This window comes from Manduca sexta, unplaced genomic scaffold (genome assembly GCF_014839805.1).
Source record: "Manduca sexta isolate Smith_Timp_Sample1 unplaced genomic scaffold, JHU_Msex_v1.0 HiC_scaffold_1660, whole genome shotgun sequence".
Taxonomy (NCBI): domain Eukaryota; kingdom Metazoa; phylum Arthropoda; class Insecta; order Lepidoptera; family Sphingidae; genus Manduca; species Manduca sexta.
The window spans coordinates 5,253-30,002 of record NW_023592547.1 but is presented as its reverse complement, the minus strand read 5'-3'; the positions used below and the strand labels follow the sequence as shown (position 1 = coordinate 30,002).

At 33.9% G+C, this 24,750-nt stretch overlaps 2 protein-coding genes across 6 annotated transcripts; one reads left to right on the top strand and one right to left on the bottom strand.

The window, feature by feature from the left end:
* The first annotated feature begins 141 nt into the window (after nucleotides 1-141).
* LOC119188342 (probable glucosamine 6-phosphate N-acetyltransferase) lies at nucleotides 142-16,606 on the top strand. Of its 5 annotated transcripts, none has more exons than XM_037445467.1 (7): nucleotides 142-300; nucleotides 333-481; nucleotides 1,946-2,165; nucleotides 7,004-7,131; nucleotides 7,338-7,399; nucleotides 7,980-8,120; nucleotides 8,435-9,472. In XM_037445467.1, exons 2-7 carry the CDS (start codon nucleotides 455-457, stop codon nucleotides 8,451-8,453), a joined length of 597 nt encoding a protein of 198 aa, XP_037301364.1. In that variant the 5' UTR covers nucleotides 142-300; nucleotides 333-454; the 3' UTR covers nucleotides 8,454-9,472. The 5 variants fall into 5 exon arrangements, with proteins under 5 accessions (XP_037301364.1, XP_037301363.1, XP_037301362.1 ...); XM_037445465.1 differs by lacking the exons at nucleotides 142-300; nucleotides 333-481 and adding exons at nucleotides 1,474-1,689; nucleotides 16,533-16,606 and having other exon boundaries at nucleotides 8,435-8,491; XM_037445466.1 differs by having other exon boundaries at nucleotides 145-481.
* Nucleotides 9,753-24,750, bottom strand: LOC119191575 (N-terminal kinase-like protein). Its single transcript, XM_037445461.1, is given in 14 exon segments — nucleotides 9,753-13,020; nucleotides 13,319-13,520; nucleotides 14,754-14,875; nucleotides 17,302-17,442; nucleotides 17,965-18,126; nucleotides 18,409-18,496; nucleotides 19,049-19,277; nucleotides 20,339-20,520; nucleotides 21,484-21,627; nucleotides 21,868-21,965; nucleotides 21,968-22,095; nucleotides 22,350-22,526; nucleotides 23,404-23,633; nucleotides 24,148-24,750. Coding segments are annotated over 14 exon segments (2,433 nt in total). The 5' UTR covers nucleotides 24,526-24,750; the 3' UTR covers nucleotides 9,753-12,868.

Sequence of the window (24,750 nt, the reverse complement as noted above, 5' to 3'; positions counted from 1 at the left end):
TATAATCGATTAGAAAATTTCTATATTATCTAACCGCCACCCCTATAGAATGTGCATACACAACTGTCAATTTTCGTCACCAATTCTTAGTAATTTATATATTGAAATGTAAAAATGTATGTTCTCTGTGCATGCGGAGTGATACCGTCTCCTAGCCAATACCAGTGACTAGTGAGTACATACGGCGCGCGAAGCTTTGATAATAAAATTGTGGGGGTTACCGGTTACTGGTTTTGTAGTAGAAGGTCAATACTTTCACTTACTTCAATTTACAACATTCCACGCCACGTATTCTACGTAGTTGTACCCTTATTATAGTTTATTGGTCTCTGGTTGTACCTTCATCAGCTTCGCACAGAAAATTATAAACGCACCTGAAATTGTTAAATATTTGGAATAGAATATGGATATATAGTTATCCAGTTCCAAGTAACTATAGTTTTAATTACTGAAAATGGGCATGGTCAACCAAAACGGTGTGGTGAGTAAATATATTATTCATTATAATTTGAACTCAATGAAAATATGCATTGTAAAAATATGCTCATGTTTAAATTTGGGAAAACTTAATAATTTAGATTATTTTCAATAATCTATAAGACTCAAGAAGTGTTTTAATCGAGTTTATTAGACCTAATGCTTACTTATTGTATACTTTGATTTTTGATCAAGAAAATTATACAGAAATCGCAAATTGAAAGTGCTTAGGGGAAATTGGGGAAAATTGGGAGTCCCTTTTTTGTGTCTCCGATTGTATTTATAATACTTACATATTACATCAAATCCTACAATTTCTAATCAAAGGTTTCTAAAAATATCTAATATATATACATTTTCATTGGTTAAAATTTACAATCTTGTTAATGGATTTTGAGGTGAAAAGGCATTCATAATTGGTTTCATTTTTATCTTTATTCATAACAAAACCATTTCTGAGATAAGAACACACAAAATTTTAAATAAATGTTATTAAAAAAACACATTAAAATATATAGTTATATATTTATAATCTAGTTTATACAAAATTTGACTATTGTACAGGATATTAACATCTTTTTTATTGTAATATAGGGATATCAGCTGTTTGATTTTGATGTAAAAATAGAAATATGTGAACAATTGTTATCAGTGTCCTATTGATTATCAAACTTGTTACAAGAGTGTAACAATTTTTTTAACCTAGTGGGAGTTGAACTTCCTGCTGCTCAGGGAGACCAAGTGATAATTATCTACCAAGGACAAAAGTCCACTGTATTAACAAAAGATTTTATTACAGTTTTATAGCCTTATAGTCAATCTATTACTGTGCTTCCATATTCACAATAAATAATTTAGTTTAGAACCATGGACTCCTACTTTGCATTACATGTATATTTTTTTAAATTTACCCTTTTTTTTATTGGTGGGTACTTTTATAATCATACATATTGGCAAGTGTATATTACAGAATATCAGGGATCATATGTCTCCAGTTTCCCTTTAAGATTAGATAATATTATAACCAGATTTTTACTTTATTGATAGCATAATCAGTTTTTAAGTATCAGTCAACAACTCAACATATAAGTTCAATGTTATTTATTAAATCTTATAGATTTTATCATGTGAATTCTGGACAAAACAATAATGGGAGTATGTACGTCAACATTTTGCTTCAGTGTGAATAAAGTGTCAGTGCCACAGACTGATGTGCGTGTAGTAAGATGGAAAAATGTGATACTTAATTTTGTTATAATGTTATACTGATAAAATGCATTAATCTATAGAATGGTATAATAAATCTACCCTCAATAATTATAATTAGTAACATATTATTTATAAAGAGATTATTATAATAATTGGTTTTTATCTATTTTTTAATCATTTCTTAGATAAACCTTATCCTTATTTCTTTATGGAGTTTTATTAGTTTTCACATTTGACAAAATATGTTTTATTGTTTTAGGATGGCAAGCCATCAGAATATCTCTATCCACCAGAGATATTGCAACGGCTGGACTTTAACAAAAGTCCTGCTATATTCAAGCCTAAGATCAGTGCGGCACAGCCCGGTGAGGACTGGATGGTAGTACGGCCATTACAACGGTCCGACTATGATAAAGGCTTTCTGCAACTGCTCGGCCAGTTGACAAGTGTTGGCAATGTCTCACGAAAGCAGTTTGATGGTGAGTTTTTTTTATTTCAGATTATTCAGTATCTAGTCTTTAAATATTGTTTTTTGTATTAGGCTTTTGTGTATTATATTGGAAATGCTAATTAAATAAATCACTCATATTAATTTAATCAATATATATATATATATATATATATATATATATATATATATATGTAGAATTTTGTGTACACCAAATAGTTCTAAGGATTTTATTATTGTGTTGAATGTCCATGTACACACATTTTTATAATGCATCATTGAATATAATGTGTCCTCTACATTTCTCAGGCAATAGGGTACCGGACTCATTTTTGTTCTTTACTATTATCAAATATTTATGTAATATAAATTACAACACAGAAAGAATTATTAAAATCCGGTAAAAAATCAACAAGTTATGTCTTTGAATTTCGGTGGAAAGGGTAATTTACGAGAAACAGAAAAGAGACGAAATACCCACACGTGACGTCATCGGGAATTCCGACGCAGGCAAAGAAAGAGATGAAGCGATATCCCCACATCGCGCCCACTTCTGCACATTACAATATTTTAAATATGAATTGCTCGCTCATTTTTTAACCAATTTTTATGCAGTTTTCGCAGCAGTTCTTCTTTTTCGTATTATTAACCATTACATATAGAATAATGTACAATATCAAGCACAGGCCGGTCCCCTATTGTTTTTGTTTTATAACTATTAGAGCCTCAGAATATTACAGCAAAGAATATATGAACCATTTAGGACTTCCATTCGCAAGAATAAATTGTTGTTTATATTATTATATCTATTATTACTATAAGATTGTGTGTTTATTCCATATTTTTATTTTAGTATAATATATTTAAATATTATGATAATATTATTAATTATATAAAATTTTTCAAAGCTTGAATGAAACTTGTTCTGAGCAATATTTAATATAAACTTTGACATTACTTCAAAGTTTTAAGGCTTTTTATTAGTATAATAATATACAAATTCTGATTCTAGTATACAGATTACGCATTAATTTGTATTGATCCATTTCCTATTTATTTATTTCCTCAATAATGTAAACTATTTATGACTTGTATTGGGAGTGATGTAAAACAAATAGCAGGCAAAAATAACGCCAAAGAGTTGACAAATCTGAAATAACTATTGTATCAACTATCATGTAATGCAACATAGGTGACATTAAACATAATTCATTTGCACATTTACAAAGTTACATTACATAAGTTATTGCTTAACTTCATTTCTTCAAAGCGTAATTTGAACCTTAACGTCGGGTGTAACCCAACAATAACAACTTGGCTATTTTTCTGTTAAAAAGAATTGGATTTCGCCTTGACAGTTTTGAATAAAGTTGAAATTGTATTCATATTAAGTATATCTCGAACTCTGAGCTACCCCTGTATAAACAAAATTACTCTCATTTTCAACTAAGCTAAGATAATAAATTATACTATATAGGGTATGTTGTAGTTAATTATAAAATGTAATTTATTACATATTTATAAATAGGTTGCTCAGAGAAGTTTTACTGGTTAAGTAATGAGTTCCTATTTGAAGTCATTTTACTTTTGTTCAATAACGGGCGTAGTTAACGCTGTATCATCCATTATTAATAATACGGACTACCCAAGCTTTAGTTGGCTCCTCTTAGCTCGTATGCTAATGCGCTGAACTTAAGCGGGCGTTCAACCTGAGGACGTTACGTAGGAACTTGTTGCAATCGACGATCTTTGTTTTTGCTCCTGCACAATACCTGGACGCGGGACATGCGACGGAACATAACAAGCTGAGTGGGCTATATTTAAGAAAAGAGCTAGAATGCCTCCAATAAATTTTGATATAGGGTTCCTCTATGGGAACCTACGAAAAAGTTACATAATATTTACTCTCTATATAGTAATTTCTTGATGCATGCATTTATCACATATCATGCATTGTTAGTGTTATTATTTCAAGACGCATTGTTCTGTTTTATTTCATAGTGTCAACTAGTCATACAAAACAAACTGTTGCGATTCGATGTGGCGTAGAGGTCACTCACGTTTGTTGTACTTTTATTATGAGACGTTTATTATTCAGGTAATATAGTTGCGTTAATGACTGACAAACATACTCACATGATAATAATTAAGTATAATAATTATAATAATTATACTTAATTAAGAGTTAAGTACTTTCATAACTACGGACATTTACAGACATTTAGTACTGGAAGTTAAATTAAAACAAAGCATAATGTAACTTAAAGAGCAAGCTTGGGCTGATATGTAATAGAAGAAAATATATTATGCTTATATTTGAATAAATATAATAATAATAAAATAAATAATGTAATATCAAAGATGTCTTGCGATCCTTACCGGCGAGAATAAATAGGCTATAACCTAGCTGTAAACTACCAGCCTTTCGCTAGCCCGTCTCCTAAATGTTGGAGGGCTCAGAAGCCCCTGCGCACCGAAGGACGCTGTCGGCGTCAACGGCAGCGTGAGGCCTACCTTCCTTGCTGCCGTCCATCCCGGGGGTCACCCGAATGTGCAAAAGCGCACGATGTACACTAAGGGCGGACAGCCCCCTGCTGCCCGCTGACGACGGCAGGGGATACCGTGGTAGAATTCTCCAAACTCCCCCAATCCACAGGGCGGAGCCTTTCGCTAGCTACCTAAGTGATAACTGCGCGACGAAGAAAGGCAGAAATAAACTTTGGGCTTACTTTTTTGCCATCATTTGACAATTACATCTCTTATATATTTTTTTTCAAGTCTCGTTTACAATATCACTATAGTTATATATAAGCTATTGCACGTACGTCGCTTATTAAAGCAATGACGTAGATTTTTTTTGAAGGAACACCGGACCATATTATTGCGATTCTTCATGTATAATTTGAAATATTATGTTTTCTAGGTAGGTATACTAAAAAAAAATAAAAAAATAAAAATGCTTTATTCATCACTTAGGCGAACATAGTTGCACTTATGATAAGTCAAGGTACATGAGAATATTTAATTATTACTTAAATAGATTAGATTATTATTATATAAACAAAGAAAATTTATATTGAAAATAAAATAAATGAAAAATATACTTAGTAAACAAAGAAGTCAGGTCGGGCTGGCAGGGAAGAAGACTTATTTGTTGCGATATTATTATTATCATACCCTCAAGTAAAATCGATAGTAAAAAAAGGGGATAGTTTCAATTGTGATTAGAAAACAATTCATAACAATTAAACGTAACATAATTAAAGATATTTTAAATCTATTCATATTATAATCTAATTAATAGGTACTTGTAATTGCCATACATTGGGGAAATGTTTGCATGATTGTACGTTTGTTAGAAGTAAACGCAAGAACAGCTGAACGGATTTGAATGAAATTTTGCACATGGATAGAATATGTTCTGGATAAACGTATTTTTCATCTCTGTTAGTTGCTCCCATAGGAAACATTGGATTTTTAACATCTGTTTTACAGCTAGATGACGCTGTTGTCGTTCAGGAGTAGGAGGAGGCTATGAATAACTAGTGTTTTAGGAACTTAGTTGGAAAGGCACTTCACGTAGCCCGCTAGCGACACCTAGTTAGGAATAAAACTGACAAAGCAATCATAATGTACCCAAGTAAGCAAGTTCGAGCTGATAGGTGAGAGGAAATAGGCAACTGTCGCTAAAGCAATAAATATCGAGACTAAATATAATAATGCCACTTACACAAAGGAAATGTTTATGAAATGCTTGTGCATTGGCTACTTTGACATTAGTAATTGTGCCACGGGCTACGGCGGGAAATACGAGTGAATTTTCAATGACGTTCAATTAAATGGTCACTGACTAATGGCTAGAGTGATAAACGATGACGGAAATATTAATTTGAAATCACCGAATAAGGGGATCATATTACAATTTTAGTTATAAATATATTTTAATTATTATGATCAATTAAGTTAAGTATCTAAGCAATTTTATGTCTGTACTTAAACGTAGACATATTTAATTTGAAATATTATAAAACCATATTTATATTCGTATAAACTTGAACTATAAATGTTTGAAATGCCTAAGACCACTTGGCAGTCAACACTAGAAAAAAACTAGTTGACATCGTGGAATGCTTAATTTATTGGTATTTCGCGTCGACCTTGCTCGAACCGGTGGAGTACGATAATGACCTTTCTGCTAACATAGATCTTGTTCCTGATCATTGTTAAGTTTGTGTACTAAATGATACTAGTATAATTAGTATTACGCTCTATACTATGTCCACAATAAATAAATGATGATCTGGTTTTAGAAGAAAATATTCAAAATAACTTGAGGTGTTATCGATGTCTGATGGTGTGATGGTATAATTGTGCTAATAGGACAATGTGAAGTGTTCCTCTGAACACTTTTAATAGAAGGGCGACACATACAGACCCGAGGCCTCCGTAATCATAGGACTTCGATTTAATAATATGTTTCATATTCTTCTCTTCTTATTCGTGTTGCCAGAGTGGTTATGGTTGGAGATGTTTGCTAGGCTGCTAATGCTTCTAGATTTTTGGCGATTAGTACTACTTAGCGGATCGTGTACAGTTTCATTGAGGACTGTGTTGCCATTTTGATAATATCTTTTCAACGAATGGGAGATCTGTTTCCATTTCCTTTCGTTTGTTTGTCTTTGGATCGCCAGTTTTCCAATAAAGTCTTTGTTTCTGGAGATGTGACCGAAGAACTTTAAAATTCGTTGATAAACAAAGTCGATATATTATGTACATATATTTAATACGAAGGAAAAAAAGTACCTACTTAAAAGTTACACTGTGTTATGTGTAACGAATAATTAATTAAACAGATATTATTTGTTTTAGAACGTTTCACAAAAATGAAGCAGTCGGAGGGCTACTACGTGACTGTGATAGAAGACACTCGCATATCGAAACTCATCGGTGCCGCCACTCTTACTGTAGAGCAGAAATTCATACATAACTGCTCTTTGGTAGGTGCACCTTACTTATAATACGTTACTCTGCTAATAGATATCCTTTTTAAACGAAATTTTAGTATGGATGTTATCATGCCTTAATTATATATTAATATTCGATTCTAAACTTTATTTTTATTATTTGGCAACTAAACTGTAACAGCAAGTCTTTACACCTTTATCTAGATAGACAGTAATATAGCATTTGCATATTTTTTCAGCGTGGTCGGCTAGAAGATGTTGTTGTCAACGATACTTATAGAGGAAAACAATTGGGTAAATTGTAAGTAATATTCGATTTTATAATTTATGCTTTTAAATAATGCATAATACTCATGCTTTGCATTTCATGTAAATTTTATTCAACTCTTTTTCAATGTATCGATTTCGAGTATCGATATTAATTAGCCATAGACACATCAAAAATATAGGTCCCAGTCTAGCATGTATCGATGCTATCGAATATAATATTGCATAATAAAGCTGCATCCTGGATTTAACTATCACTATATCAATATTTTTTTATTATTCCCTTGCACATACATACATCTTCTAGTGTGATAAGGGAGGAATAACTAAGACAATTCGAGCCCAATTTTTTTTATAATACTAGGTACCGTTTGGACCACCAATTATGTAATTTCTTGCGAAATATTATACCTACATTTGCTCTAGATGCAACTAATCTATAAGTACGTTGATACATACACATTGAGTATGTATCAACGTACTTATAGATTAGTTTATACTCGATACTTTTAATATGTTTGGTTGGAAGGTTTAACTTGGTTGGTTGGTTTGGCTTTGTTCATCTTTTCTTGAGAAAATGTACGACATTGCTATACGTATATTTTTATTTGCAGGATCGTAGTGACAGTTTCGCTGCTAGCGCAAGAATTAGGATGCTACAAAATGTCACTCGATTGCAAAGACAAGCTGATAAAATTCTATGAAACCTTGGGATATAAGATGGAGCCTGGTAACTCCAATGCGATGAATATGAGGTTAGTATAGAATAAACTTATTATTTATTTTTTGGAAGGTTTTAGTCGCGTGTCAGTTTAACAAAGAGTCAACTTAGAACAAATATCTTGGAATTAACTAATTCTATTAGTCTAGTAGTATGTTTACATGCGTGCGATTTTATATTAATTGTGTAGTGCACCATTACTTTTTAACTTTTGATGTTGACAATAATGATAAGTAATCAAGCTATATGTTTTACTGTCGCTATAATGATCCTATCATTTATATCGCATAAAGACTTTATGTACTTGATTGTAAATAAATTTATACTTTATTGTATTTTTGGTTTCAGATTCGACGATCCCTCTTGACAATTAGCCGCTGGGACGTCCGACCTGCGCTCCAAACTGTAAGTAAGCACGAACAGCCAAGCAATCCACGCAGCATACGCGCTTCCGACCACTGCGATCACGTTCATTATTACGCACAAAATTTACTTTTTTTATTATTATAATTAGAGTCTTTTTTAGAATGTATTTTTTGAATTCGTAAAAAGAATCTCTAACCGTTGGAGTTTATGTGTGATTTTTTGTTTCCAATTTATGTTTTATTAAATGTTTTAAAACTTAAATACTTATTTCCTATGTATAACTAGACCTAGGTTTGTTATTTGTGTGTGTGTTTGTGTTGTGTTCTGCTTGGTTGTTTATGTGATTACGGTTGCAGGGTCAATTGTTCTATCCATCAAATGTGGAACTTATGTAGATCCGTAATTTCAGTAATTGATGGGGTGTACAATTGATTTTGGGTGTCCTAGCACATAATTTTATTTAGATTTTAACGCAGTATGATACCAGCTAGTGCAAATGTTACCTGTTGCAATAAGCATAGTGATATCGTTTTGTAATAGTCGTTTTGATTTCACGTTATGTAATTTTGGTATGAAAAATCTAATGTTTAGTGAAATATTTTATTACAACAGGTAACATTACGCATGTATTTCAGTTTTGCAATTAGTAATACTTTGTGAAATTGATGTTAAGTTTCATAATTCATTAAATGTTTTGTCACTAATTCACTAGTGTTTTGTGTTGGCGCTATTTCTTTAGTGGTTAGTGTATATTATCACATCACAAAATATATGATGCTGTAAATTTTGATGCAAGTTTGTAGACTCAAAATAGGATATAATATTTCGTGATACTATTATGAAATTTTTGTACTTAAAGTTGTTTATAGTACTTTATTCAAAATTAATGGCAACATTTTTAAAAGTTATAAAATTATACCTACTGCTTGTTGAATATTTAGCTTTTAATTTAATTAAAAGGGATAATATTTTGTAACTAACATTATAAATTTAGCTCATTAAACCCATACACGCTTCCAAGAATTTGTTTTATTTAAAAAACGCCCATAGAGTTGTAAAGCTAAGTGGATTTTGTAAAAGTATTCACTGTTTATGTAGTCATTTTGTCATTTCTCATTAGATGTTAAAAATTGATAATTTATACTTACTTACTACATACTGGTTTGTGTTTTTTTTCTATCTCTGAGAAAATAACAGAATAATGTAGCAAAACGAATGGCATATGTCCTACTTTTAAATGTCCCGTTGTTCAAAAGCCCATTTCATAAAGTTATTGATTATTCAAAATAACAACTACAAATATTTTTCAACTTTTATTTACAGAAGTGTAAATATTAGCAGATAGAATAAGAATCTCGTCACACCAATTCTTTACAATATCGATCAATTCATACATTTTATAGCGAACATTGACACACAGCTGGGTTGCCATTCGTAATATAATTTTTAATCTTAATACAGCTGGACATATAATTAAACCTTTTTTAAATAAATCAGGCATGAATTCAGGTCTATTTTAGGGATTTTATTATTACTAGAATTTGTAAGCACTAAATAATAATAATAATTTTATTTCGTTCTATAAGATTCCAGAGTAATTCTGAATCCATGCCTAAGAATCTGAAATAGGTAATAAACCTTTATCTTACATACATAATTATTCATAACCTGAAAATAACATAATTGTTTTCAGACTACACTGGTGTTTCTGAAAGTCTATTGCTTTATTTTTATTAAATATATTTATCCATATTCACTGTTGGAATATTTAAAAATATGTTTGTTGTAAGGCGCTGGTGGTGGTACTAATTATGAACAAGTAACCAGGCAACTTGCCTCAAACTAGCGTTTTAAAATTTCACACGGACTTTACCTGCGTTTTACACATATCCAATATTTATTCATATATTTTTAAATGACGATTCAGTTAAAAGCCGTTCACAATTCTGATATAAAATTGAAATTTATGAAACACCCGATAAGCTTTACTTATATAACCTGCATCACAAAGAATAGTAGCTAGAAAGTTCGATCGACAATGCGAAACATAAGACAGCTCGCCATTTTTATTACATAGATACTGTTGCCCTCAAGCATAGTAATTCAGTTTTTAAGGTTGTCACCTTTCAATAGCTATTGGACTCTGGAACGTAAGCTATATGGATGAGTTATTTTTTTACTTTTTTATCTGTATAAAAGAGTTAAAACACCTTCGTTTGCCTGTGCAAAGTGACCTCAAAGCACTAGATGTTTGTTGTTATTGACAATACTCTTGAAAGTGCCTCAAAAACCGACTACAACCTGGCATTTTAAATGACACCCATATGATTTACATACAGGAATATTTACTGAACCATTGAAGTAATTAAAAACACATAGACCGGCTCAGTCTGGTACTCACAATATACACATAATATATAGTGTTATATATAATAATATAATTATAAAATCGTCTTCACAAACATCTGAAATTTAGTGCTATACTTGATATTGCATGAAATGTTACAAATACTATTGAGAAATACTTTGTACGAAGGTTACTTAAAATTGAATTTCCTTGAAGGTTACTTGAATTGTGAATCAAAACTATGATTACAAAATTAATAATAACCTTTCAAAGAACAATTCAATGCCAACGGTTTCAATTTCAAAATGGTAAAAATATGCAAGCGATACTCATTCATCGCCTCATTATAAAATACATATTATACTTTATAAGCAACTTTAAAACTACAATGAAATTCGTTAATTGCTAAAACCATTTCATATCAATTTCAAGTACAGGCTACATATCCACCATACAATACATTAAATTAACACCCTCATATTCCGACAGCACATTCGATATCCGACATTAGAGAAAAGCGTTCCATATTTCCAAATCTAGACTTAATTACACACTAAGGGAATCCGTAACATTCAATTACAATCTGCCACCCATTTATCATAAGGTTTAAATTACGATGTGTTGAAAAATCTGTAAAGCAAATAAGCGATGAAAGTCAAGGGATGTATCGATTACTTGGTAGCACAAAGCCTTCAAAATAAATGGAGAAAATCGCCATGAACGGCGTAGTCGAAAACATTTGATTCAGTCTGTAAAAAGCTTTAGAATAATATCAAAATCGCCTCCCGTTAATAATTCAAGCCATAGCCAATCTGTCTTACGAAAAATGTTTGAAAATATCCTTATGCCTTAATGGCGTCTAATCTCACTTGAGCGCTCCCATTTGGTGCATGTCAAATTACAATATTTGTTCCCTAATTACACAATCGCCAAATAGGACATTGATTATGATTTATAGTCTTTGATGGTGTTTAAATAAAAAAAAAAAACAATGTAATTTACTCATATAGTTTTTTTTAAATCTTCGCATTCAATAATAATCTTCGAAAATTAGATAAGAATACCAAGAAAATTAACTTGAAAAGGTTTGTTGTGACAAAATACTACTATATATATATAGTAATATACATTAAATGCATTAAACATAATAGTTATATAATAGCAATATATAAAGAAACGTGAAAGGACGATTCTAAGTCTATTATAAATTCGGATCACACGCGTGTCTATCTCGTATGTAAAACTCCGCACTCCTGCGCATATCAATGTCCTTTTGGATACATTTGCAAAACTGAACATGATGTAATAAACACGATGCAGTAATCAGAAATAATGTAACCTTGATTCTATTTCTATTATATATACATATAAGATATGTCGTGAATAAAATCTATATTATGTATCGTAAACATAACGAGTGCCAAGTATGAAAGAAAACTGAATTAACTATTTAAGACCTTTTTCTAGATTATTCCATGATTTTTGTATCGGAAAAACACAATTAGCTGATACTTATAGTTTAGGAAATAATTATAATATGCAACGATTAGTATGAGCCGCTACATAAAATGTACATTATATTTCCTAAACTATACATGTTTGTATAGTTGTGCATTTCACTACATGCTTAAAAAATAGCGTACAGTATCAGTCGATTCCATTTATTTTGTCATAAGATTTATATTTGTTAGGCAATATAATATGGATTTAAATGCGATTCTTAGCTGTCGCAGTTTAAAAACAGCAGCTTCAGAAATTATGACATGCATTTGTCGACAATATTTTATGGCAAAAAGCTAACAGCGTCTGCGAGGTAATATAGCAAAACGAACTCCAACATCCTGCAGAGATTTAAGTTTAATATTGTACATAGCTTTAATATAGTATTCAAATGTTTTGTGAAGTATGGTCAATAGTGTAATCTGCAAAGGTATATTTGATGATAAAAGTAAAGAAATCATCAGATATTTAGAATTTATGGAATACCGGAATGCGATAGCTGTTAGCTGATTGCTACACAATAAATTAGTGTTCAGCATTTACCACATGGTTGCGACACTGTCGGTTCACTAGAATGGCGGCGGCGGCGCGGCCACCTTGGTGCCGAGCTTCATCGGGCCCTGTCCTCTCGCCGAGCGACGCGCCTCCATCTCCCTCTGTCGCTGCAACTTCCTCTCTTCCCTCTTTCGTCGCATTTCGTCCATTTTCGAAGCGTTGTTTTCTGGAGAAAATAATTAATTATGAAGCATACTTTACGCAGAAAATTTATAAATAGGATTTTTGGCATTTCAATAATTCATTTTAAAATTATTGTCAAACAAGAATTCATGTTTACTCTGTGTTGGCTGTTCATAGTCAATCAACAGGATTTCCACACTAATTAATGGAAACAAAAGTACCTTTTCCTGATCTACATATTAATCATGCTATAACATCACAAGTATTGAAAATGACTGAGGTGTAAGTACACTGTATGTGTTAGTGTATGGTGGTACGGTGTCAGCAGCAGTGCCACGTACCGTCGACATTCTCCTCGATGGGTTCGAACTCGCCGTCCTCCCAGCCGCCGAGCGAGTCGTTGCTGTTCTGGTGCGCGGTGGGGCGGTGCTCGAGCCGCGCGGAGCCGCGCACGTACGTCGCGTTCGCGTTGTTCACGCTCATGTCCGGCCACACCGAGTTGTTCCAGGTTTCTGACGGACTCGCCAGTTCGGCTTCCGCGGTCTGGTGGACGAATAGGAAACATGATGTATTGTGTCGGGAACAGACTAAATGATAGACCGCGAGTGAACGTAAATGAATTGTTTCTGCCGATCGGAACCGCATGCTCAATCATTTTGAGTGAATCGTGAAAACACTTCACTGAGCACGGTGTTATAGCGATACCGAATTTTATTGTATCAAACATTGTAATAATTTAAGAGCGACAGAAAATGATAATGAAGCCACAAATTATGTAGGAATTATGTATATAAATTGAGAATGAGATACGCCTATACAGAGTTTTTTTAAATAGAAGTTTTAGATAATTAGACATTTAATTCAATACTTATATACATATATAGAGATCAAGATCTGTGTGCCTGAGGTATTTCTTAAAAAAAAAAGATACATAAATACCATGTTGAAGCCGATTCAAACATGGATGTATTATATAATTATAATACATCCATGTTTGAATTTATACAATTCAATTAATTCTTTAAAAAGTTAATTTATTAAGTGTATGAGCATTACACCTAAAATTCAATATGTATTACTCATATGTGATATGATTTCATACCGATAAACAAAGCACGTAATGCTAAGTAATCTGCCACTCCATAGCGGATTTCTGTGAAAATTGTGTCGTTAGAAAAGATTATTAAAACCAGACATGCCATGCAAGCGATTTGATAGTTGCCTACGTCAATACAACTTTTATTTATTTAAAGATGTAACTAAATCTTATGTATAACTTTAATATCTGATGCAACAATTCAACATAAATGGAACTCAACTACAGTGGGATTGTGTGGGTTTATTTATTATTAATCGGCAAAAATATGAAAACTAAAACCTCTTAAAATAAATGTTCTGTCTAGAATTCAAAAAATAGCTTACTGATCAATGAAATTAAAGATTATAATAAACATAATAAGGTGTGTATATGTTGATTAGTCGCAAAAAACCGTGACCACACCACCATGTGGTAGTGGTGTGGGGTAGCTACACTACATCGTACTTAAGTGCAGGGCCCTTATTCTGTATGACAGCGTAAACGTGTAACGCGGCTGTGTCATGTTATTTTCGCGAAATGTGCTTACAATGGTATTCTGTATGCCAAATTCTATAGTCCTTAACGTGGCGCGTTGCGTTACGTGCTTGTTACGCACTATCAAAGTAACGTGTAGCATAGAGAATAAGGGCCCAGAAGCCACCGTAGGTAAATGTGAAACGTGTCGTGTGCGTACGTACGGGTTGTTCCTGCAGCGTGCCCCACTCCTCGTTGTCCCAGTCGTCCTCGCACAGCGCGGCGAGCGCGGGCGCGGCGTGCGCGGAGCCGCTGCTCGGCGGCGACTTCACGCTCGCGCACGTGCCTGCGCACCCGACAATCAATTTTACACTCACCAAGAAATTAAATAACCTGCTTGGGAATGCCACTTCTGCTTTTTCGTTAATTTTGCGGGTATAAGAAGTTAGTTTCATACGTGGCGAGGTTTTTTATTTTGCTGGTCAGGTTATACATAAGCGATATAATAAGCATGCTCTTTATCCGGGACAATTTGTACTGTCGATAAATATTCCAAATATAATCCAGTTCTTAATATGATCTAGTTCTTAATATTTGCTAGTATAAAAATATAAAAAATGTGATAAATAAAAACTAAGGGAATGCAATTATTATAATATTTATAACAATTGCATTTATTTAATAAATTTATCCGATAAAACAATATTATAATATTTTGGCCATAATCTACAGAATAGCTAGTATATTATATTAAGTCTTAAATTATATTTGTCATAGATATTCTACGAAATAATTGAGTCATTATAGTAGCTTAGGTAATACTAACTACTCCATTCTTTTTCTATTCTTTGGTGACTATCTATACTATTATATAAAGCTGAAGAGTTTGTTTGTTTGTTTGTTTGTTTGTTTGTTTGTTTGTTTGTTTGAACGCGCTAATCTCAGGAACTACCGGTCCAAACTGAAAAATTCTTTTTGCGTTGGATAGCCCTTTGTTCGTGGAGTGCTATAGGCTATATATCATCACGCTATACCCAATAGGAGCGGGGCAGTAATGGCTAATCTCAGGAACTACCGGTCCAAACTGAAAAATTCTTTTTGCGTTGGATAGCCCTTTGTTCGTGGAGTGCTATAGGCTATATATCATCACGCTATACCCAATAGGAGCGGGGCAGTAATGGCTAATCTCAGGAACTACCGGTCCAAACTGAAAAATTATTTTTGCGTTGGATAGCCCTTTATTCGTGGAGTGCTATAGGCTATATATCATCACGCTATACCCAATAGGAGCGGAGCAGTAATGGCTAATCTCAGGAACTACCGGTTTCAACTGAAAAATTCGTTTTGTGTTGGATAGCCCTTTATTTGTGGACCGCTATAAGCTATATATCATCACGCTATGACCAATAGGAGCGGAGCAGTAATGGCTAATCTCAGGAACTACCGGTTTGAACTGAAAAAATCTTTTTTGTGTTGGATAGCCCTTTGTTCCTGGAGTGCTATAGGCTATATATCATCATGCTATGACCAATAGGAGCGGAGCAGTAATGAAACATGTTGCAAAAACGGGGAAAATTATGAGTTTTGAGAGCTTCCGTTGCCTGCGCTGCGTAAACGGTTAAAGTTATGCAACAATGATGTATGACGGGATTGTTTCACTTAAAAAGTTCTAAATAATATAACAAAGTCCCCCGCTGCATCTGTCCTTCTGAACGTGTTAAACTCAAAAACTACCCAACGTATTAAGATGAAATTTGGTATGGAGACAGTTTGAGACCCTGGGAAGCACATAAGCTCCCGGGAAACTACTACTTTTATAACGGAAAACTTTAGCCTGAAAAACTTTATAACGCGGGCGGAGCCGCGAGCAAAAGCTAGTCTAACGATATGTGTAAAGCAATTAAATTTGATTTTATGTTAGCTTATCGACACTTATCTCTCTAGTAATGCCCATTTCTGTATCTTTGACAATAATCGTTTAATAATGCCGTTTATCTTTACAGATTGCCATCGTAATGCTGTGAACATCACCAACTACTTATCCGTTAATTAAATATAAGATCTCTAAGTATTATTATTGAGATGTTTTATTTGTCATCATCTATTTCATTTCTGAACAGTAGCGTAGCTTGCCATAGGCCCTATATCAAATTTGTTGGGGGCTCTTCAAGGCATTGCGAACTTTTAAGCGCCCGCTTAGTTTAATGTAGGCATGGTACAAGAGGGGCCCCGAAGCTCAGGGCCCCTGTCTCACTGATACAGCGGTAGGTACGCCCCTGTTTCTGATTTTAGACAATATGGTTATTGAATGAATATTTGCATGCATAAGTGCAGAAGCGGCTTCAGGATGCGGGTCACTGAGGCCTCGCACGGTGCCCCACAGGACCTTTTTTTACGTTCTTACCGACGAAATTGTTAAAACAGGGGAATGTTTTGTTAACTATGCCCGGGTCCTCGCGTCTGTTTTCTTTTGCTTTCGCATGGGGCCTCGCGTCGTTTAAGGCCGCCACTGCATGAATGGATGTACTTGATTCAATATATCGACACGAAAACATGTTTCAAGTGAACATCAATTGTTTTTAGAATATTTTTCGTACAGATGATAATAATAAGGAAATATACGCATAGAATTAACAACTTTTTGAAATCTATAAAAAAATATTTTGAAGGCAGTTGGCAATCGCATGAGCAATCGAGGTTTACTAGAATGCCCACAGCGTTAAAACATCTTAATTTTTTTATATGACAACAAAAATAAATAAAATCCGTCACCTCCGCTGGAGTCGATTTCCCCCCACGCGGCCATGTCCCAGTGCTCGGGGTCGTAGTCGGACGCGGACTCGCTGTGCTCCAGTGACGTCATCGATGTCACCGATGACGTCGTCGTTGACATACTGCTCGATGAAGGTTGCTCTGCGGGAAAAGAGAATTGTTAGTATTCACTTCAAATTATTAAATGCGGAAATTAGGCCTACTTGGTCTATTAACAACTGAATCTGTAAAGATTGTGCTTTAATGTATAATCTGTCGTAGATCGGTATATTTTCGTTACTTTAATTATATTTGAACGAGCATTATAATATGTACCAACGTTACTTTAGTAACATCAGTCAGAAAATAAAAATAATCGAATTAAACAATAAAATTCTCTTCATAATTCACACGCATAGAACTATAGTGACCCAACTCAAAATTTATATATTTTCTGTTTTTGTTAAAAAACGACCTTCCAAACCATGCTCAATAACCTAATGAAGAAAAAACGACAAAATTATAGAAAAACAACAGAGATTCTCACTTTCGACGACCGCCCAATTCACTGCTTTATATATTGTTATCAAAACTTTTTATTGGTTTCCCAGAAATCATCTTTTGTTAAGTCACCTTCGTTCTAAGGGTGCGATTAGCGATGTACAGTTTCCAAACCCGACTTACCCAACGATCCAGGTTTGGAGAGCGCGGACTTGGCGGAGTGCTGCACCCGGGCGGTGTCGGAGTGCGAGCGATAGAACTTGGCGGTGACCGCGGTGACGGCCCAACCCGCCCACGTCGCCGCAGCGTTGCTTAGCGAAGGAGTCGCCGTGTGCACGTCTGCTTCTGTATAAACAACGCAGTGGCTATTGAAATAGAGTTTAATATTGCAACTAGAACATTCAATTAAGTTGTAATAAGATGATCAAATTAAAAACTCGGGAAGAATTGGTGTTGAGGTTTAACAATTGAAAGGGATTGGTTTTAAGTGTCAAGTATCTATTTGATACATGTGGAATGAAATATTACTAGACAATAATGAAATATAAAAAAAAGTTATTTTGAGTAAATACACAAATATTAAAGCCATTAAATCTAGTGAATACGTTATTGCAAAAAAATGATTACCCATTCCCTCCTTTAGGCTCGGATCTTCTGACACTTTCTCCAACTTTCCAAGGAAGCCCCTTATAGTCCTGAATGTGGCGTCACGCACCTACGTACGGAAACCGGTTTAAACGTAAATATTTCGTTTAACACACACGCATAGACATTCATACATTCTAACCCTGTCGGGGTATATAACGGCATAACTTGGTTTCTACACATAGCTTTATTCATCATAACGTGATACGGTGACCTGTATAAATGTGACCCAAATAGAAATTTCAACATCAAGCAATTAAAATGTCGATATGAATGAATTTCGAAAAACTTATAAGATTTTCTTGCCTGATCTGAGATTCATTCTGAGAATCCAGAACCAGAACATAGCCCATGTAAGCCGCCACTAAACTAACTCAGTAATTTTAGTAAGTTTTATTGTCCACTCAACACCATGACATATTTCACTCCAACATTTCGACTCACTAACCTCGCCACTGGCGCAGGGTACGTATCACTCTATTCCTGCCGGCTTCCCTTTCGTAATTTACGTAAAATCTTATTAGCATTAGAACGATACCAGACCGCATTTATGCATAATGCTACCGATAAGTTGTATCGGGCTCCTTTTCGGTAAATATCACCCTTCACCATGCCTCCTAACCTGTTTCTCCGGATCAGCAGTGAGAGGACACAGCGCCGGCAGCACTCTATTGGCCACTTCGGCTAACAGGAAGTACTGCTGCGTGGCCGCTAGCGCCAGCACGCCCGCCTGCCTCGCTGGAGGGAAGGCGTCGCGCGTGGCTCGCACGAACGCTGACACCAGAACCTTCTGTCTGATCTGCGGGTGCAGATGAGACGCGATCTTGCCCAGGCATACCGTGGTGTTCGTTCTGGAATAAAACGGGACGATATGCGTGGTTTTAATCTAATATATGGAAAATATGGAATTGTTAGAGGCATGGCGAGGTTTTGGTCTGATATATGGGATTGTTAGAAGCATGTTTTTTTTGTATAACAGGAGGGAAGCAACTTGATTGTAGCTACGCTTATGTACAAAAAACAATCCCCTACCAGGCAGTACTGTGCTCAAGTTATTTGCCGGCTATTATATGGTGATACGGTAAAATAAACTATTGTTTATAAAGACAAGTCTCGGTAGTACGTTCCACCCCCAACTATACTATCGCAGTATCTCCATAGTTAAATTTCTGACTTTAAACTTTAAAAATAATCAAAACTATCCACAAATCATACTTCTGTATGAGAGTGCTAATTAATGTTAAAATAGCGCTTTCTTCAAAAACTAATAATCAAGAAAAAAACTTTTATTTTATAGTTTTCAAATCTATTTATAGTAAATCACAATATAATTACAAAAGTTCAGAACACCATTTATGGCATGTTTTAATATTGTACGGTGTTCAGTTGATGGCACTCGTATCCAATTAGATAAATTGGTTGACGTTAAATTAACACCAGTGTGATGTCGTTGACACGAAATTAGGGCAAGTTTATATCGTTCATCAGAAGATAATTGTTTGTCTTTTGAATTTAAATTACACTGTATGCGTATCAATTCATTCAAAACATAAGTACATACCTATATTACAAAGCTAACTTTCATCTACTAAGTTTTTAGGATTATGAATCATCATTTCTGTAACAGCCACATTGAAATCAGATGAGTTATGGCTCTTGTAAAGACTATTTGACATCTTACTTTATATAAAAGGCCTAACCGTATCAGTGTATTAAATAAGTGGACGCCCAAAAGTTGGCACTGCCCTGAAGCACCCCTAATTTTGATATAGGACCCTTCTATTGTAACCTACACCACTGCCTAATATATCAGTTATGCAACAATATTATTATGCCAGTTACAATATCTTTACAAACAACCCTCAACACTAAATATAGCTCACATTAAATGTGAAACATTAAAATGATTCACCTTATGCCTCCCTGGTCATCTTTGGATTGCAACCGAGCAAAGTGCTTCAACACTTCCACATTCAAGTTGTTGTAGTTCAGCTTAGAGGCGAGGTGCACTATCGATTTGACTGTCTGTTCTCTGATAATGGGGTTGGTGTCCAGGAACCCGTGTACTACTTGAGGAAATATTTGGTCGTTTACCTGAAAGAAAAAAAAATATTATATGGTTTATCAGTTTTAAAAAAAATGCGGAGCAAAAGTAAAAAATAAATAAATAAAACGAAATCAAAAAATTATTTTGATTGCCTTCGGTATTTTAAGTTACAGCATGAGCACAACTAGACGCAATGTATTGGGAAGTACAGTGTGCGCGAAATAATATCGACCAAAAGAAAAGTTCCTTATACAAACCCAGCGTCTCTCAACAGTAGTTCAACAATCTTTAGAAGTAGATTGTATGATCCAGTGAGAGCTATAACTGTGGTGGTTGGTTCAACATATTAAATATAGTAGCTAATTGGTTCTCTATACGGGCACAAATCCATCCAGTACTATTTGCATTGACATATTAAGGATTTTTTTAGGGGATCTGGTAGGGAGTAAAAAAAAATATCGCCGCATTCAACGAAAGGCTTGTACCATGAAGACGTTTCACGGGTAGGCAACGTCCTACCTTGGCCCTTCACCCCAAGCTACGCCTCTTTGCTAAATAGCGATCAATTTCCGTGGAATATGCCAGTTAAAAGTGTTACTATTTTTATAGGCATGACGGCTATTGATGAACGAGTCATAAAACGGTTGACCTAATTAATATGGCATATATATCTCGTTTCATATCAACAGCCAATTGTTTAACTATCACACAAATAACTCCACAGATAATACAATGCTTGAGTATGCATATCAGATGGATACAATATCTTGGTTTGGGAGCAACCGACAGTGTAAGGAAGGTCTTAAATTCGATTACATGGACTGTTAAATGTTTGTGTATTTCTAACAGATTTTGCCAACGAATTGATAATCATATCAAGTAGTTGTCAGAGTAGCAGTCATAAACAGTATCTAAGTAAAATCTCTACATGCAAACATCATGTTACAAGTTCGATTCTGCATTACCTCCGTAAGATTATAGTGATGTTGTAATTTAAAAAAGGAACTTACAGTGTTATTCTGTAGGTGCACAATAAATTGGTCGAGTTGCTGCAACAGACGAGACCGCGTGGTCCTGTCGTTAGAAGCGAACAGTTTCACAACGCACGGAACTATTTGCTTTTGATACTCTTCTTCGCTTAATAATTTTCCTAACTGTACAGAAAAAGTATTGCATTAGATATACAAAAATAACATAATTGACAGAACAATTATTCGGCTTTATTTAAATCATACGCTTATCGTGGTGAGCTTGATTGATATGGCATTTATGGCCACATAACCTTTTGCAATAATAAAAAAATAATACATTTTTGTCTGTCAAACTCTTTTTCTCAGTTCATATTTTATATTTATAATGATTAATGTTAAAAAAAAAACTGCATCCAAATATACCTTAAACATAGGTGCTAAGACAGCAGATCCCGCATCACCGTAATGGAATGCAGTAAGTAGCTGTGGTAAGATCTTGTGAACACACACTGCTTCAGGAAGTTGTCGAGGAACGAGCTGAGTGTGGAGAAAAACTTGCCCTTCTCTGCTTTATCCTTGATTTGTATTTCTTCCAGAAACAGCATAGTGTCTATTAGATCGTTCTTAAAATATCCGCCCATTTTGCGACATCTGTGGTCAACAAAAACTGCTTGAAGATAAACTTTCATTTTTCGATTTTTAAAAACAGATTTATATTTTATTACTCTTGATAATGGGTTATAGTGGTCAATTAATTGACTTAATCACAAATAGTAAAATATATTAATAAATTATAAATTTTCAGTTTTAGGTGAAAATTATTACATGATGTAAAATCTTCCACTTGTGAAATGAGAACAATTTTTCAGGATATCTACAAAATGCAAACAAAAATCACACTTCACCTTGTTATAATATCAGCTGGGTTCGGTCTCGATGCAGGATTAGCACTAACTAGTTCACAGTACAAAGTGCACAACTGTTTCGGTATATGGTCCACTGTTTTGAGTGCTGGTTGATTTTTCAGCGGTCCATTGAATGCCTCCCAAATCAGACAGCCCAACCCCCACATATCTGATGAGCTATAAAGACAAACTACTTATAATCCTGGATAACAAGAATGAAACATTTTTAAACCTGTATACTATGGTAATCACATGACATTTCATGTTAGTGTTCTATATAAAATGTATTTCTCATTTTTATGAATTCAATGTAATTAATTTATGAATGAATTAACAATATTCATGAAAATAAAAGGATAATGAAAATAATTTCTGTTTTATAATATATAACACTTAAATAAATATGATTATTATTATAACACAAAAGCTACACAAAATGTGGCATATCTGGTTTTCTTGTATTTAATGTACATATTTTCAAGACACACAGTTAATGTGCATGGGTAACGAAATATTAATAATACCATGGCATTAATATTTAGGAATATTTTAAAGTAAATTAAAAGGAATTAATAACAATTTGGGCAAATGAACTGCTAAAACTATATGAATAGGGTACTGGACTCATTTTTGTTCTTTGCTATTATCAAATATTTACGATATATAAATTATAACACAAAAGGAATTATTAAAATCCGGCAAAAAAATCAACAAGTTATAAGTGTTTGAATGTCGGTGGAAGGGCTAATTAACAAGAAACAGAAAAGAGACAAAATATCCACATTTGACGTCATCGGGAATTACGATGCGTGCGAAAGAAAGAGATGAAGCAATATCCCCACAACGCGCCCACTTCTGCACGTTACAATATTTGAAATATGAATTACTAGCCCATTTTGTAACCAATTTTTATGCAGTTTTCGCAGGAGTGCTTCTTTTTCGTATTATTAACCATTATATATAGAATAATGAACAAAATCAAACATAGGGCTGTTCCCTATTCCTGTAATATTGATAAGCAAAGACAACATTAAATAAAATTCCATTAACTTACCATTTTGTCACTGTTTTTAGTTTACTGGGATCTTTTTTCTCTGGTGGATCATAGATTTCAAGTGCTGGTAATATTTTCAAAGGTATCGGGTTCGAGGTGTCTTGTGTCTGGTTAGTTAAGAATTCAAAGCCTCCTAATTTCCATTCCCCGGCTAAAGTGACAAACACTGAATACAGACAGACATTGTTGTGTCTCATATTACCATCATTGGTTAGGAATGATAATGCTCTCTGGAAAAAAGATTAGTTGTTTCATCATATACATTAGTTATGACTAGAAAAAACTTTCTTCAAATGTTGATCACATATTTTTCTGTATCTGCAATATTATTATAATTTTAAAGGTCAATACTTGCTATTGAAAATAGTTTCCAAATGTAAACTACAACCCTACAAATTGTTATCAAATATCAGAGCCCTATTTGCAATAAATTCTTGGATAGCCAAATCTGATATCATCAATAGGATTATCTTGAAATTAAGAGTCACTAAAATATATTGTGTATAAGTTGAAAACTGAAGGAATGGAGTGTCATTTTTTTAAAGGGGTATTTGAATGAAAATGGGACATTGGGATACCACAAATAAAATTGTGTGTAAACATAAGAACAATAACATGTTCCTACATTGCTTTATAGTTCCTTTATGTTGGTAGGTAAAATGGGTTTTTTATTCTTGAGGGTATGTAAAAATATGTTTTATCTAAATTATATATTTTATTTAAATAATTTTGCAAAGTACTTACAGTTATTTGGAATATCCCCCATGCGAGGAATAACTCCTTCTGCTGTCCCTCGAGTTTAACATCTTCTATGTGAGTGGATAAAGGCTGTACATACTCTGTAGCTACATATAAAAATTTCTCAGTTTCACAGCTATCTAAATAATGTAAAAGGCTAGGGTGTCTCATAGTCTTAAGTTTTTTTAGGGAGGCCTTCGCTATGTCAAAAAGAGTCTCCGAACTCTTTTGGACGTCAAATAAAAATATTGACACTTCATCTTGAGTTCCCCGCTTTTTGCCTTTGTGCAGCGTCCAAACACTTCTGTCTTCTAGCCCAGCCACAGGATCCCCTACTTCATAGGGAAAATCCTTTGTGGGATCCCGTGAGAAAAACGACCACATAATGCACTCCACTCAATATATTATTTACAACTTGCACACATAGTCCGTTAAAAAACGCACTTCGCCTAAAGTATAAAATGTCATAATATAATAAATTTTGTTATGCTAACCAAATTATTTTATAAATAAGATATTTGCGTTGAATTTATATAAAATAATAAGAAATAGATTTTCTATACACAGGCTGGTGACAAGACACCGTTTGACAGATAATGACTCAACTCT